At 46.8% G+C, this 12784-nt stretch overlaps 1 protein-coding gene across 1 annotated transcript in view; it reads left to right on the forward strand.

The window, feature by feature from the left end:
- Positions 1–5111: 5111 nt before the first annotated feature.
- The window catches only part of ITIH5 (inter-alpha-trypsin inhibitor heavy chain 5), a 46036-nt gene continuing 38363 nt past the window's right edge, over positions 5112–12784 (forward strand). Inside the window, exons 1-2 of the mRNA XM_041413433.1 lie at positions 5112–5253; positions 8500–8544. Of these exons, the coding sequence (XP_041269367.1) occupies positions 5134–5253; positions 8500–8544 (165 nt within the window). The 5' untranslated portion in view covers positions 5112–5133. The remainder of the gene's footprint in view (positions 5254–8499; positions 8545–12784) is intronic.

Below are 12784 nucleotides of genomic sequence, written 5' to 3' on the forward strand. Positions count from 1 at the left end.
CACTCCAGCTCCTCAATTTCCTTCTTGTAATGAGGGGCCCAAAACTGAACCCGCTCTGGGGGTTGGAGAACCTCTGCTATGGAGACAGGCTGGGAGAGCTGGGGGTGTTCAGCTTGGAGAAGAGGCTCTGGAGACTTCTTATTGCAGCCTTTCAGTCCTTACAGGGAGCTTATAAAAACCAGGGAGACTGACTTTTTACCTGGACATTTAGTGACAGCAAAAGGGGTAGCAGTTTTAAACTAAAAGAGGAGATGTTTAGGTTAGATATTAGAAATAAATTCTTTTTGCACATGATGGCAAGTTGTGGCCTCACCACTGACAAATCCAGGGGGATGGTCACTGCCCTGTCCTGCTGACCCCATTATTTGTGGCACAATCTGTCAGTATTTAAGTTACCTACCTCAAAGTTAGCTTAGGAAAACCCTCAATGGGTGCAATTGTAGCTGTGGCTGACAGGGCTTCTCCAGAGCAGCAAGAGCAGCAGGACAGGGCAGCCAGTCTTTGCTGTGTTGATGGTGCCTAGTTTAGCTTGAATTTTGTATACAAACTGATTTTTAAATTCTTTATTTCTATTTTTTTATTAACATTTTTTATTCTCGTGCCCCTAGTTTATGGTGACCAGTCCTGTCCCATCAGAAACTTAAAGCTGTTCTGGAGTCATCTGGGCCTTTGGAACAGGAAGCAAATCACTGCTGTTTTGAAGAGATTAAAAAGTCTCTTTATAACAAAGTTTACTTTAAAAAACAACTTTGCAACCCCTTATTTCAGTCATCTCTCAACCACTAAATGTAGTTTAATATTTTTTTGGGGGTACAAATATCGACTGAGAAATTAATTTGACCACTAGATGGCACAAACTGCTCAAATATACTGCCCAAATAAGCCCAAAAAGCACAAACCTCCCAACCTACAGACATTATACTGGAGAAACAAGTGCTGAGGATGCTCAGAGCCCTACCATCAGTTTAGGTGACCCTCCTGAGGATTTCCTGAGGACAGGATCTTAGTAGGGTGTTTTGTGCTATGTTTTCATCGGGCTGTTCCATTAGTTGTCCTCTCATGGCTGGGATTCCTCTGGAAGGAAGCTTTAATGCACTGTCTGCCCTGAACCACATGAATTAGTGCTGTGCAGAGCCTGTCCCTCAGAATAATTGAATTTTGCTAGTTTGGCTCGCACCTGGGGAGAAATTTCACAACTTCTGTGTCTGATGAGATAGCCAGCATCCTCTTCTCATATTGCATTTCATATCTGGAAATTTCCAGTGATCCAGGTAAGAACAGGGTGTACCTGCAAGGAACAGTCTTGGTGTGACTGCCCTGACATTAATCCCATCACCAGCCATTCTGGGAAATCACACATAAGAATGTACAGCAGTGCCCCAGATGCAGTCAGACACCCCTAGAATCAAGGCCCTTTTGCAGAGACTTTGGGTGATTTTCATCAGAATAATACCACATTTGGAAGTTCTTAAACACTCTGCTGGGCCATGGTGCACACAGCTAATGGCAGCAGGGAGACCAGCAGACACTGGGACCCCAGAAAATACCTTTCTACTCTTCTCTGTCCTCATGGAACCCTGCCTGGAGGACTTCATCTAGGTTTGGAGCCTTCAACATGACACAAATGTGTTGGAGCAGGTCCAGAGGAGGCCACGAAGATGCTCTGGGGGTTGGAGAACCTCTGCTATGGAGACAGGCTGGGAGAGCTGGGGGTGTTCAGCTTGGAGAAGAGGCTCTGGAGACTTCTTATTGCAGCCTTTCAGTCCTTACAGGGAGCTTATAAAAACCAGGGAGACTGACTTTTTACCTGGACATTTAGTGACAGCAAAAGGGGTAGCAGTTTTAAACTAAAAGAGGAGATGTTTAGGTTAGATATTAGAAATAAATTCTTTTTGCACATGATGGTGAAGCACAGGAACAGGCTGCCCAGAGAAGATGTGGATGCCCCATTTCTGGAAGTGTGCAAGCCCAGGTTGGAGCAACCTGGTGGCACCCCTGCTTATGGCAGGGGGGTTGGAACTAGAACATTTTTATGCTCCCTTCCAACTCAAACCATTCTGTGATTCTTTCAGTAACACAGGCACCTCTCAGTAGTGCCAGAATTGGAGACCAGCAGATTACATCCAGATGCTTCAGAGGAGATTGCTTAGATTAAGACCTGAAGGAAAATATGGAATGCAATTCCCTGAACTTCATGGTAATTAATTTTACCTCTGGACATTTGTCTATGACTACACCTGTGTAACTCTTTGGGACTCTTGCCAATTTCTTGATCCACTTGCTAGCTTTGAATGCCACTAAAGTGTACAGTTTGTTGGTGCTTTGGGTACAACATTTAGTTGCTGTTTCAGACACTTCTGGCTGGGCATTTAACCCTGCATGAGGTCACCAAGGTGCTCATGTTTGTGTGTCAACACAGAGACTCCTTGATATAAAATGACCTGTTCCAGGTGAAATGTGAAAGCTCAGCTGTTGGATCATGCCCCTCTCTCTGCTGTCTCTGCTCATGCTGGCTGCAGGCACATCAGGAAATTTAATTTGCTGAGCCCCCATCCAAAGAACAGCTGCTCATCTTGCTAAGTCTGCAAAAATCAGCATCGGACATGTCTGATGTGAGCACACCTGAGTAACTGCTTGTCTGGGACTCCAGCAGCATCCCCGGAACCGTGCCTGCCACGTTCACACCCCAAACCAGGAGAATGTATTCCAAGGAGGAGGAAGAGGGGATAATGTGAACAATCAAGACCCCAGGCTCAATGTTCACTCAGCAAGCCTAACTGCATCTGAACCACATTAAAACACACCTTGGTCTTACACATGTGCTGTGTCCTTACGTGCCCTTGCTGTGGGGAGCATAAGCAGAACTGGCTGTTCCTAATCCCTTTAGGAAGGGCAGTGCTTTTCCCAGCCCACTCTCTCATGTCTGTTGGTTATCCCTGGAGGATCCTGTTCTGGCTTGAATACCCTCTTTTCACCAGGGGTGCATAGGGCTCAGCTTTATTGCAGCATCTTTGCAGAGTCTCACTGTTTGATACACCTGGACCTCAGAACCCCACCTGAGCAGTGGGAGATGCAGAGTGGCCAAATGCTGCAGCTGCTGAGATTTGGATGGTATTCAAATGCCTCCTGACTGTGCAGTGGTCATTTCAAACTGGCAAACATCTCCCTTCCTGACCAGAAACTACTGTTACCCCTAGGGTTAGCAGGCTGCTTTTGGCTTCCTTTTACAGAGGTTTTCCCTTTAGGTTTTCCAGAACAGGAGGAAAATAATCCTATATATATTGGTTTGGATGCCTGTTTTCAGCATTTCTAATCATACATTGTAGGACTTTTACACATCTGTGTCCCCATGGTAATGAAACACAGAGCAGGTTGAAACCACCCTAATGTCAGTAGTGAAGGCACAGGAGGCTGCAGTCCTATTTCCCACGCTGCTCCCATGCACTTCTGTGTCTGAGCTAGGCAAGACATGTGGGAATAACTGGAAACAAAAGAAAAATACTTAAAACCATCCTGTTGGTGTGTTCTTAACCCAGGTCTCAGCCTGAACTATCGCAGTATCTTCAGTGATTCCCAAATGGAAGCTTGAGACCTCTTCCACCGCACTTTGAAATGGTGGGGAGCTGAAGAAAATGCTTCAACTTCTTCTGGCAGGGATCAAATCAGTACAGGAACCACTTGGGCCTGAAGCATCCCGTCCCAACCTCCCTCCAGCTTTCTACCAGCATCCTCTCTTCCCCTCCTCATCAGTCTTCCATCAGTTCTGGCAGTGCTGCCCAGTTCTGCAGCTCCCACTGAAGGTGTGGCCACTACAGAAGCCTTTGTAGCTGACAGTGATCCCAGTGGGAAAAGGACTGGACAGGTCTTTGATTCCTTCCCTCCTGCTGGCAATGCCAGCAGGGCTCTGTGTGTCAACATGGTGTCACCTCAGCCTCAGTTTGAGCCATCCATTTGCTAACAAGGACTCCCAAAGATGCTGACCATGACCTTCCCTTTGCTCCATCTCCAGCTGCCCTCTTCCCTTCTGGAAGGACAGCATCTCAAAAAACACTTGTGAGATCTGGAGGACACAAAGCTTCAGAAAGGCCAGAGAGACATTAAGCACTGGGGAAGAGAAGAGAAGAGAAGAGAAGAGAAGAGAAGAGAAGAGAACAAACCACAAACAAAAAAACACCCCAAATGAAGCAAAAAGGGGAAGTTTGAGTCTGCTAGATTTGAGAAGCTACTGCTGTCATAGAAAAACAAAATAGCAAATACGCCTGATTTGGGGGTGAGGTGAGCGCTGCAGGTACCAGCTTCACAACGCCCAGAGCTGAGAGCTGCCGGGTCGGTGCCAGCTGGCAGAGCCATGCCCCAGGAACATCCCTGGCAGCTGCCAGGCAAAATCCAGCCTGTCCCACAAGCGTCCACCTTCACCCAGAGCCTTTGGGAAATGTAGGGAAGGGCAGGAGGTCACCCCAGCTTTGTCCTGTGAAAGCACAGTCTGGATGGCCGAGGGAGGTGGAATTATGTGCCTTGGCCACCTTGGCGCTGGGGCGGCTGCCAAGGTGAGGGTGCGGAGGGAGCCCTGCCCTGCCCTGGGGGCTGCTTTCCTAAACCAGCCAGGGCTCCCCAGATGGCGAGTGAGAGAAGCTTTCCCTTCACAGAGGGTGGAACCAGAGGGTTTTACCACCCCTTAGGAAAGCCCCAACTTTGAGGCATCTCCTGGGCTTGTGCTCCCTAAGGGTGTGGGTAGGAGACACTGGGGCACCAGCCTGACCCTTGCTCGGCACCCAGCCAGCTGTAGGAACTGTCCCCTCAGCATTCCCCTCGCTGAGAGGGGCTGTAGGTGCCTAAATGACAAGTGGCAGCCCCTCGGAGCCCCCTGTCCTGCGGGGCACAAGAGGGGGCTGAGGAAGAGGCAGCGGGCACGGCTCGGCTGAGGGACCCCGGCTGAGGGACCCCGGCTGAGGGACCCCGGCTGAAGATGCAGGCCCTGCCGGGATTCCCCGCAGCACAGGAGGCCGCCCTGCGTGGAAAAGGGGCCGGTCCCGAGCCGGGGGGGAGGAGGAGGAGGAGGAGGCGAGGGTGGGTCGCTGTGTGTCCTGTCAGGCTCCCGCAGCCGGGCCAGGAGCCCCGGCGCTCCGCTGCACCATGCTCCTCTGGCTGTGCCTCTGCTGGGGCTTCTCCCCCTCGGCGGGACAGCCCGACTCGGAGCTGATGGCCAGGTACCTGGAGGAGCAGCTGCTGGCCGACTACAGCATCGTGGAGCAGGTAGGTTGTGAGGCGGAGGTCGGTCGGGAGCATCAGGTGGCCGCGGCTGGCTGGTCACCTCCTCAGCAGCAGTATTGACAGGCGGGGCAGTGTGATAAAAATGCGTTTATTCCACCTGTCCGTGCGGCTGAGCTCCGTGGGAGGTGCCGCAGCCAGCATGGGGTTGTGCTGGAGGTGCTGAGGCAGGAGATCGCCCTGCCGTGCTGGTGCTGCTGCCCCGGCATGGTTCGGTTCGGTTCGGATCGGATCGGTTCCGTCTGCCAGCCATCCCCAGGCTGTGCTAACGAGGCTTTTCACAGGCACAGGGGAGCTAACGCCGTGTCCTGGCCACGCTCCAGTCGGAGTAATTCCGAGTATTTCAAGCTCAGGGGATAGTTTTTTCTGCCTATGGTCTTACTGTACTTGATTTTTAACTCGTGCTGGATGAAAAAAAGCGCATGAATTTCAGCTACTAAAAGGCTTCTTGACAGTGAAAGGAAAAAAAAAATTCTGCAAGTGAGGGCTATTATGTTGTGTTATTGTGTGGCTTAGATTGTCTAAGGAAATGGGATTGAAAGAGCAAGAACTTTTTGCAAGAGTTTGGGTGGTGGTTTGGGAGGCTGTGATCTATTTCAAGTGGAAAGTGTCCCTGCCCATGGCAGAGGGGCTGGAACTAGATGATCTTTAAGGTTCCTTCCAATCCAAACCACTTGGATTCTATGAAAGAGGGCTTCAGGTCTGTGCTCGCATCTATCAGGTCCATAAATTTCCATGTGTGACCTAAATCTGATCAGGTCTGAGAGGCTCTGTAGCACCTGAGGCACCCATGTGGGCCTGAAATACAATGAAGGAACTATGGAATACCTGTGCCTTGCTGGAGGTCAGGTGTGATAATCCAGTTTGGCTAAAATGTCGGTATTTGTCTGTATTTGCCATCTTCTGCCATGCAGCAGGTGGGAAGAGTGAGACTCTTCATGTGTATCTGTATCTATCCCTCCTAGAATAGAAAGAATTTCTCTCCAGAAGCAGCCACATCTTTCCAAAAACTTTGTTTTCAATCCTGATTGCTATGGATGCATATTCCTTTTGGGGGAATTCAGCCACAAAGCAACCCTGTTTTACAAACCCACCTGTCCAAGTGGGAGATAGTATCTCCACCACTGCCAGTGAAGCGGTATCTGGGATCACTCACCTGCTTTAGGGGGAAAATCAGTTGCAAAGCTCAAAGAACTGGCTCACAGCGCTGGAGTAACCTGGTTGATGTTGCTCAAGGGTGTTTTCACAGGAGCTGTACTGCTGCCAGCTCAGTGGCAGCAGTCACTTCCACCAGAAAAGCAGTGATGTGTAAATAGGTGTGGTGACCTGGTGCCCTGGGACAGCCAGATCTGGAAGAGGACATCTGTGTGTCCTCAGTGAACACCTGAGCCAGGCTGAGAAGAGGCAGGTGCTCCCCTAGACTGAGACACTGCTCTAGAAACAAATCCCCTGCACAGCTTATGTCCCATACACCATGCTGGGACTAACAGATGGCAGTAAGTTATGGGGTCACTGCCAGCAATTATCTGGCTTTAATGAGGGTGTTGGAAAGCTTTAAAGCTACAAGTTGATTGTAATTTGGAAATTGTTCCATTAGATGATGCCAGTGAAGCTGCCTTATTTGATCAGTCCAGTGGATTGATAACAAACCCTGCAGCAGTATTTTGGGAGTATCATGAAGTCTTAGAAAACAAGATACTGCTACCTGGTGGTCCTTAGCTCCTCACTGATGTCCACTGTATCCCCAAGACTTTAGAAGGTGGTTCTTGAAGTCACACAGAGCCTTCTTATACAATTCAGCAAACAAACAAGAGGGGTTTTGGTGGGGAAAGATAAAAATAGGAACCAAGTTTCCAGTTTCACTGATTAGTCTTAAAAAACCCCTGTGACCAGAACAGGTGGATTTCTTCCAAAAGGTAAACCTTCAGTAAAAAAATACTGAGAGCTATTGATCTCTCATCCCTGCCTCTGCTCCAAGCAGGGCCAACTTCACAGACATTTGTCTGTCTTGTTTTGAAGAACCTGCAGTGATGGAGAATCTGCAGCCTCTCACAGCAGGCTCCTGAGGGGCTTTATTTGTCTGAGATAACAGACCCAGACAGAAAGTTTTTTCCAAAACTTAAGATGCAAACGACACTCCTCTCCTCTCCTCTCCTCTCCTCTCCCTCTCCCCCTCCCTCTCCCTCTCCCTCTCCCTCTCCCAAGGGAGCTGTTTTCCCTTGATTCTAATTTCACAAGATGTTGGCCAAAATGATGCACAAGGAAATAGTAAAGATTCTCGTGGATAAAACTTTAATTTCCCCGTTGGGCATTCCTGAGCTTTTCAATGCACAATATAAACAGACATAAAATCATCTCCTTGGCAAAGGCTGCTGCTATTTCAGAGTAAATAAACTGAAAGGGCAAATCAGGTAAAAATGTATTGTTGCATTCTTCTTCTCTCTGGGGTTCCACTGACATTTTAAGCTGGCACTTGGCTTCCCTCATTGACAAAAAGACTTGCTTTGGGGAGGGACTTGATTTGGAGATGTTGTTGAGCAACCACGTGAGAAGAAGTCAGAGGAGTTGATGACAAGAGTGAGACAGGGAGTATTTGCACAGTCACAGGTGAAGCACTTTGTTTCATAATAAGGTCTGTGGCTGAATTTAAATATCTTTATTCCTGTTTTGCACATAACCAGTGCTTTTCTGTCACTGAACAATAAATACACAGTAGCTGTGGAGAGTATTTAGGCAACAGATCTGCTCTTGAGATAATATTCATACAGCTGTAGCTGTAGCATTAATTTAAACAAGTTATAGAACCATAGAATGACTTGGGTTGGAGAACGTTAAAGAGCATCCAGTCCCCAGCCCTGGCCATGAGCAGGGACATCTTCCACTAGACCAGGCTGCTCAAAACCCCATCCAGCCTGGCCTTCAGTTCTTCCAGGGATTTCTTAGCATCCAGGGCCAGGGCTAAAGGCTGACCTTCCTGCCATCATACAGATGGTCCCATTTGCCAAACACCCAGCACACACCTGCTTGCCTGAGACAGCCACATTCCACTGCAGAGCTTTGATCAGTGGGTCTGTTAATGCAGAAGAGACTCAGGTTTTAATTTTAACCAGAGGAACATTTGAACCTGGCCATGGGTGATCAGTCATACAGCCCTGTGTCTGGGATTAAACAAGTGACATCAAGTCTGCTGGAAGCTGAACAGAACCTACTCACTCCTTTAACTCTTTGCAGGTTGCTCGCCGTGTCCCAAGACAGGCCAAGTTCTTGCAGAGGCTGGTACGTATCACACCCTGTCTTTGTTTTACCTCATGGGAGCTGTACTTTCCCTGGATATGTGTGTGTGTGTGCATCCCTGTGCCCAGGAATGAACAATTTGAGGTAGAGTGAAATGCTGGGTAAGGAAAAAAAAAAACAAAAAAAGAAATCTTCCTTTTGATCAATGCAACAGGTACAGGTTCTTCTAATATTTCCCAATCCATCTTGTCAAGCCCAGATTTGGAGGAAGAACATCTAATGTTACCAACCTTAACAATGCAGTGAATATTACCCTGATGAAATCTCACTTAGTTTGAAGAGAAAGGGAGCTGGCTTTGGAATTTAAAGATCTCTGTCGTTCTCTGACAACATCTCCTGGAGTAAGGAAGAAAACCAGGCAGCCAATATCTCTTGTACTTGTGAGGTGCCCCGTGGCAGGAAGGAATGATGAATCTGACTCCATGTTCTTAGAAGTCTAATTTGTTATTTTATAATCTATATTATATTAAAGCATATTAAACTAAACTGTACTAAAGAATACAGAAAGGATACTTACAGAAGGCTAAAAGATAATAATGAAAAAGTTATGACTCTTTCCAGAGCCTCGACACAGTTTGGTTGTAGTTGGCCAGTAAGTCAAAAACAATTCACATTAAACCAACAAAACAATCACCTGTTGTATAAACAATCTCCAACCACATTCCAAAGTAGCAAAGCACAGGAGAAGCAAATGAGATAATATCGTTTTCCTTTTTCTCTGAGGCTTCTCAGCTTCCCAGGAGAAGAATCCTGGGCAAGGGGATTTTTCCAGAAAATATGATGGTGACAAATATCCTTCTTCCAGCACAGAAAGCTAAAATTTAGATGTAGAGAGGCAGCCAGTAGAATTGCTGTTCATGGCCAGTTATTTTCCTGGCTTTTCTGGGGGACTTCCCAGTTGAGAACTGGTGGAACTCATTTCACACACTGAGCAGCCATCACCTTAACAGCTTCCCCTTCATCTTTGACAAATTGGAATCTGCAGCCTAGAGAGAAACTCTCAGGCTTATTACCAGTTTATTTCTAATCTGAGAGACAGTAAATTTGTTTTGATAAAAGTAACTGATAAAAACAAAAAGACTGAATGGATTTCATATATTCAGCTCTTTTTCTGTTCTTCCAAATATTTCATGTAAATGAGCATAAAATAATTTGTTTGGTGAGAAAATCTCAGCTGCCAGTTCATCATCATGACCAGGACACCTCCACAAATCATCCAGCCAACATGCCTCATGGCAGTGTGCTAATCTGCTGCCTTGGCACTCCCTCACTTAATTTTTAATAGGGATGATAAGTCATGGTAATAATAACATTAAAAAATGGTTGGTTTTTTTTTGTTTTTTTGGGGGGTTTGTTTTTTTTTTTTTTTGGTTTTTTTTTTGGTTTTTTTTTTTTTTTTGTTTTTTGGTTTGTTTTTTGGGGTTTTTGTGGGTTTTTTTGTTTGTTTTTTTTTGGTTTTTGTTTTTGTTTTTTTCCTTTGAGCTGCTTCTTATCTTCTGAAGGGTGTCTTGGTTTGAAAAGCCAGGTGTCTGCTGAGGAAGGCAGGAGCTTCCCTTGAAATGGAAAATGTAAACCCCCTCCCTCTGAATTATTATCATTTTGAAATTAAGGGGCTCTCAGGCAAAGATATGGGAGTAGGAATAACAGTTCTTTACTAAGAAAATTAAAATACAAATGCATTAGTACAAAAGAGAAAACAAACCCCAGGCAGAGTCAGAGCAGGAGCTGAGCCCTGTGGGTCAGGGCGGTGGCACAGTCCCATCCCATGGGGGCTCAGCCCTCCTGCAGTGCCAGCTGTGCTTCTGCTGGAGCAGGGATCCTGCACAAGGCTGGAGTTTTCCTCTGGAGCTCCAGGGCTGCTGGAGATGGGCCTGCTCTTCCTCTGGGAATGCAGGGCAGGAGAAAGCTGCTCCTCTGGGAATGCAGTGGGCAAAGGCTGCTGTGCTGTTCCAGGCTCAGATTGTATCCAGGTAGGAATGCTTGGCTCCTGCCCTGGGCGGAGCATCTCCCCAAGGGATGCTGGAATTTGATCAGCCCTGCAGGGACAGTCAGTGTTCATGGACAGCAGAGATCTCCTGGAGGGAGGATTGTCTGTGGGAGAGATAAAGCAAACTGCCCATGAACAGAGAGAGCTGCCCCACCTCTGGCAGATGGGAATAGAACACACACCCCCATTTCCCACCTAAGACAAGGCCTCAATAAAAAGTGCAGAAAGCAAATAGGCATTTGTGCAGCTGTAAGTCTGAGCACCAGGCACTGATGGATTGTGCAAGAGCTCCAGGGAATGCAGCACAGGAATCACAGAGTGGAACTCAGGCTGCCTGCCCAGCCTGACCAAGCAACCTGTTTGGAAATGGACTGTGCCCCCACCATTTATATTTTCTATATACAGGGAATAGCAGATCCCTTCCAGGGATGGGAAGGTGAACCAATTCTTTCATCCTCAGCTCTATGTGATGTCCTTATTCAGTGTTTGATTTTCCCAACAGCAACTCATCCACCAGGAAGAGGGAGGGATGTTGAATATCTTTTTTTGTCGTGTTTTTTTGCCATTTGTCAGATTGTAAGGATATCAGAACTGGAGCTTGTTCAGTGGGATAGAGGTATTTTCTCCATCCCTGGAAGTGTCCCAGGCCAGGCTGGACAAGGCTTGGAACAACCTGGTCTAGTGGAAGGTGTTCCTGCCCATGGCAGGGGTTAGAACTGGATGGGCTTTAAGGTCCCTTCCAACCCAATCCATTCTGTGATTCTATAACAGAGATCAGCTGAAGCCAGCCAAGAGTGGATTTAGCAAAAAAACCCTAAGTGACTTTGTTTTTTTTGCATATAAAATACCATTAAGCTGTGGAACTTGCAGCAGGATGTTGCGGATGCTAAAAGTTTACATGGATTCAAAAAGCAGCAGCAAAGTAATAGAAGTGAAATCCATAGAATCCAAATATATTACAAAAATACCACCCTTGACCCTGGAGTTCCCTCAGCCACAAATTACTGAAAACTGAGAGAATATTGCAGGGTAGTATCAGTGCAGGTTGGACTGATTTTACACTCTCCTCTAAGCATGTGCTGTTGGTCTCTGCCAGTGACAGGCTACAGGGTTAGAACTGTTTTTTTTCTCACCCAACACAACCATTCTCCTGTTGTTGTCATAACAAAGGCAAGTTCATGCTCTCTGCCACATTTGAAAGACTTCCTGAGCTCCTGTGAATCCGTCAGTGCATTCACACTGTCAGACAGGTCACTGCAGAGCCACTTGTATCTCAAGTGAAAGGCAAAGGGCTTGATCCTCTTTTGCTGATCATCTGTCAGCTACATATAAACACAGATATTTATGAACTGCACCACGTGGGGGTGAATGCAGAAGGTCTGACACCAAATAATTTGCTGTAGTTTCTGATTCTTTCTATAACTTCTGTTATTAAATCCTCTGTGTGCCTTGCTATGTCACAGGCAATTAGTGGCATGGAAGACTGAATGAAGCATCAGCTCATTCTATCTGAAAACATTCCTACAACCCTGTTTCAATCAAAACTCCCCATCTTCTCCACCTTCAGGATAATGAGACTGGGAAGCCATGCCTATGTATCAGGGAAGGTCCTGAGAACAGCAGGATCTACTTCTAATTAACAGCAGTTAATTAAGCAGTGGTCTAAGGGTGGAACACTAGATTTGTGCAGGGGTGTCCTAGCCTAGATCCACAGATCCATTGCACTGATCTGCCTAAAATCAGTGAGGTGAATCCTACCCTGGAAGTTCTAATCTCTTGCCATTGTGCTCCATGTAAGGATCCTGGACACAGAGCACATTCCCCAGTTACAGATATCTATCATGACCGGGTTCATCTGAGACACATTATCAGTCTTTCCAAGCCTTGCAAGTAGGCAGGCAGGACTTTATGCCAAGTCTGTTGGTAGATCTGTGTTTCCAGTGGATCCTCATTCTTCCATTTGCCTAGAATTCACTAGCCCAGCAGCTTGGTTAGTTGGATGCTCAGTTAGTTCTGTTGCCATCAGCTACTGCAGAAATGATCTTGTTTCATACTCAGACAAACACTTGCTCCCTTTCTTAAGCTGTTTGCCAAAATTATTTTTGTTCTGAAAGAAAGCCTGGGCATGCAGCTGAAGAGTCTGTTCTTGTCCTCACAACTCTTACGTGGCTGTGAGTTCTTACCAACCTCAACAGGAAGAGTCTCACTGTATTTGGCTTAGTGGGGTTGCTCTGT

This window comes from Onychostruthus taczanowskii, unplaced genomic scaffold (assembly GCF_017590055.1).
Source record: "Onychostruthus taczanowskii isolate IOZ18803 unplaced genomic scaffold, ASM1759005v1 scaffold41, whole genome shotgun sequence".
NCBI classification, from domain to species: Eukaryota; Metazoa; Chordata; class Aves; order Passeriformes; family Passeridae; genus Onychostruthus; species Onychostruthus taczanowskii.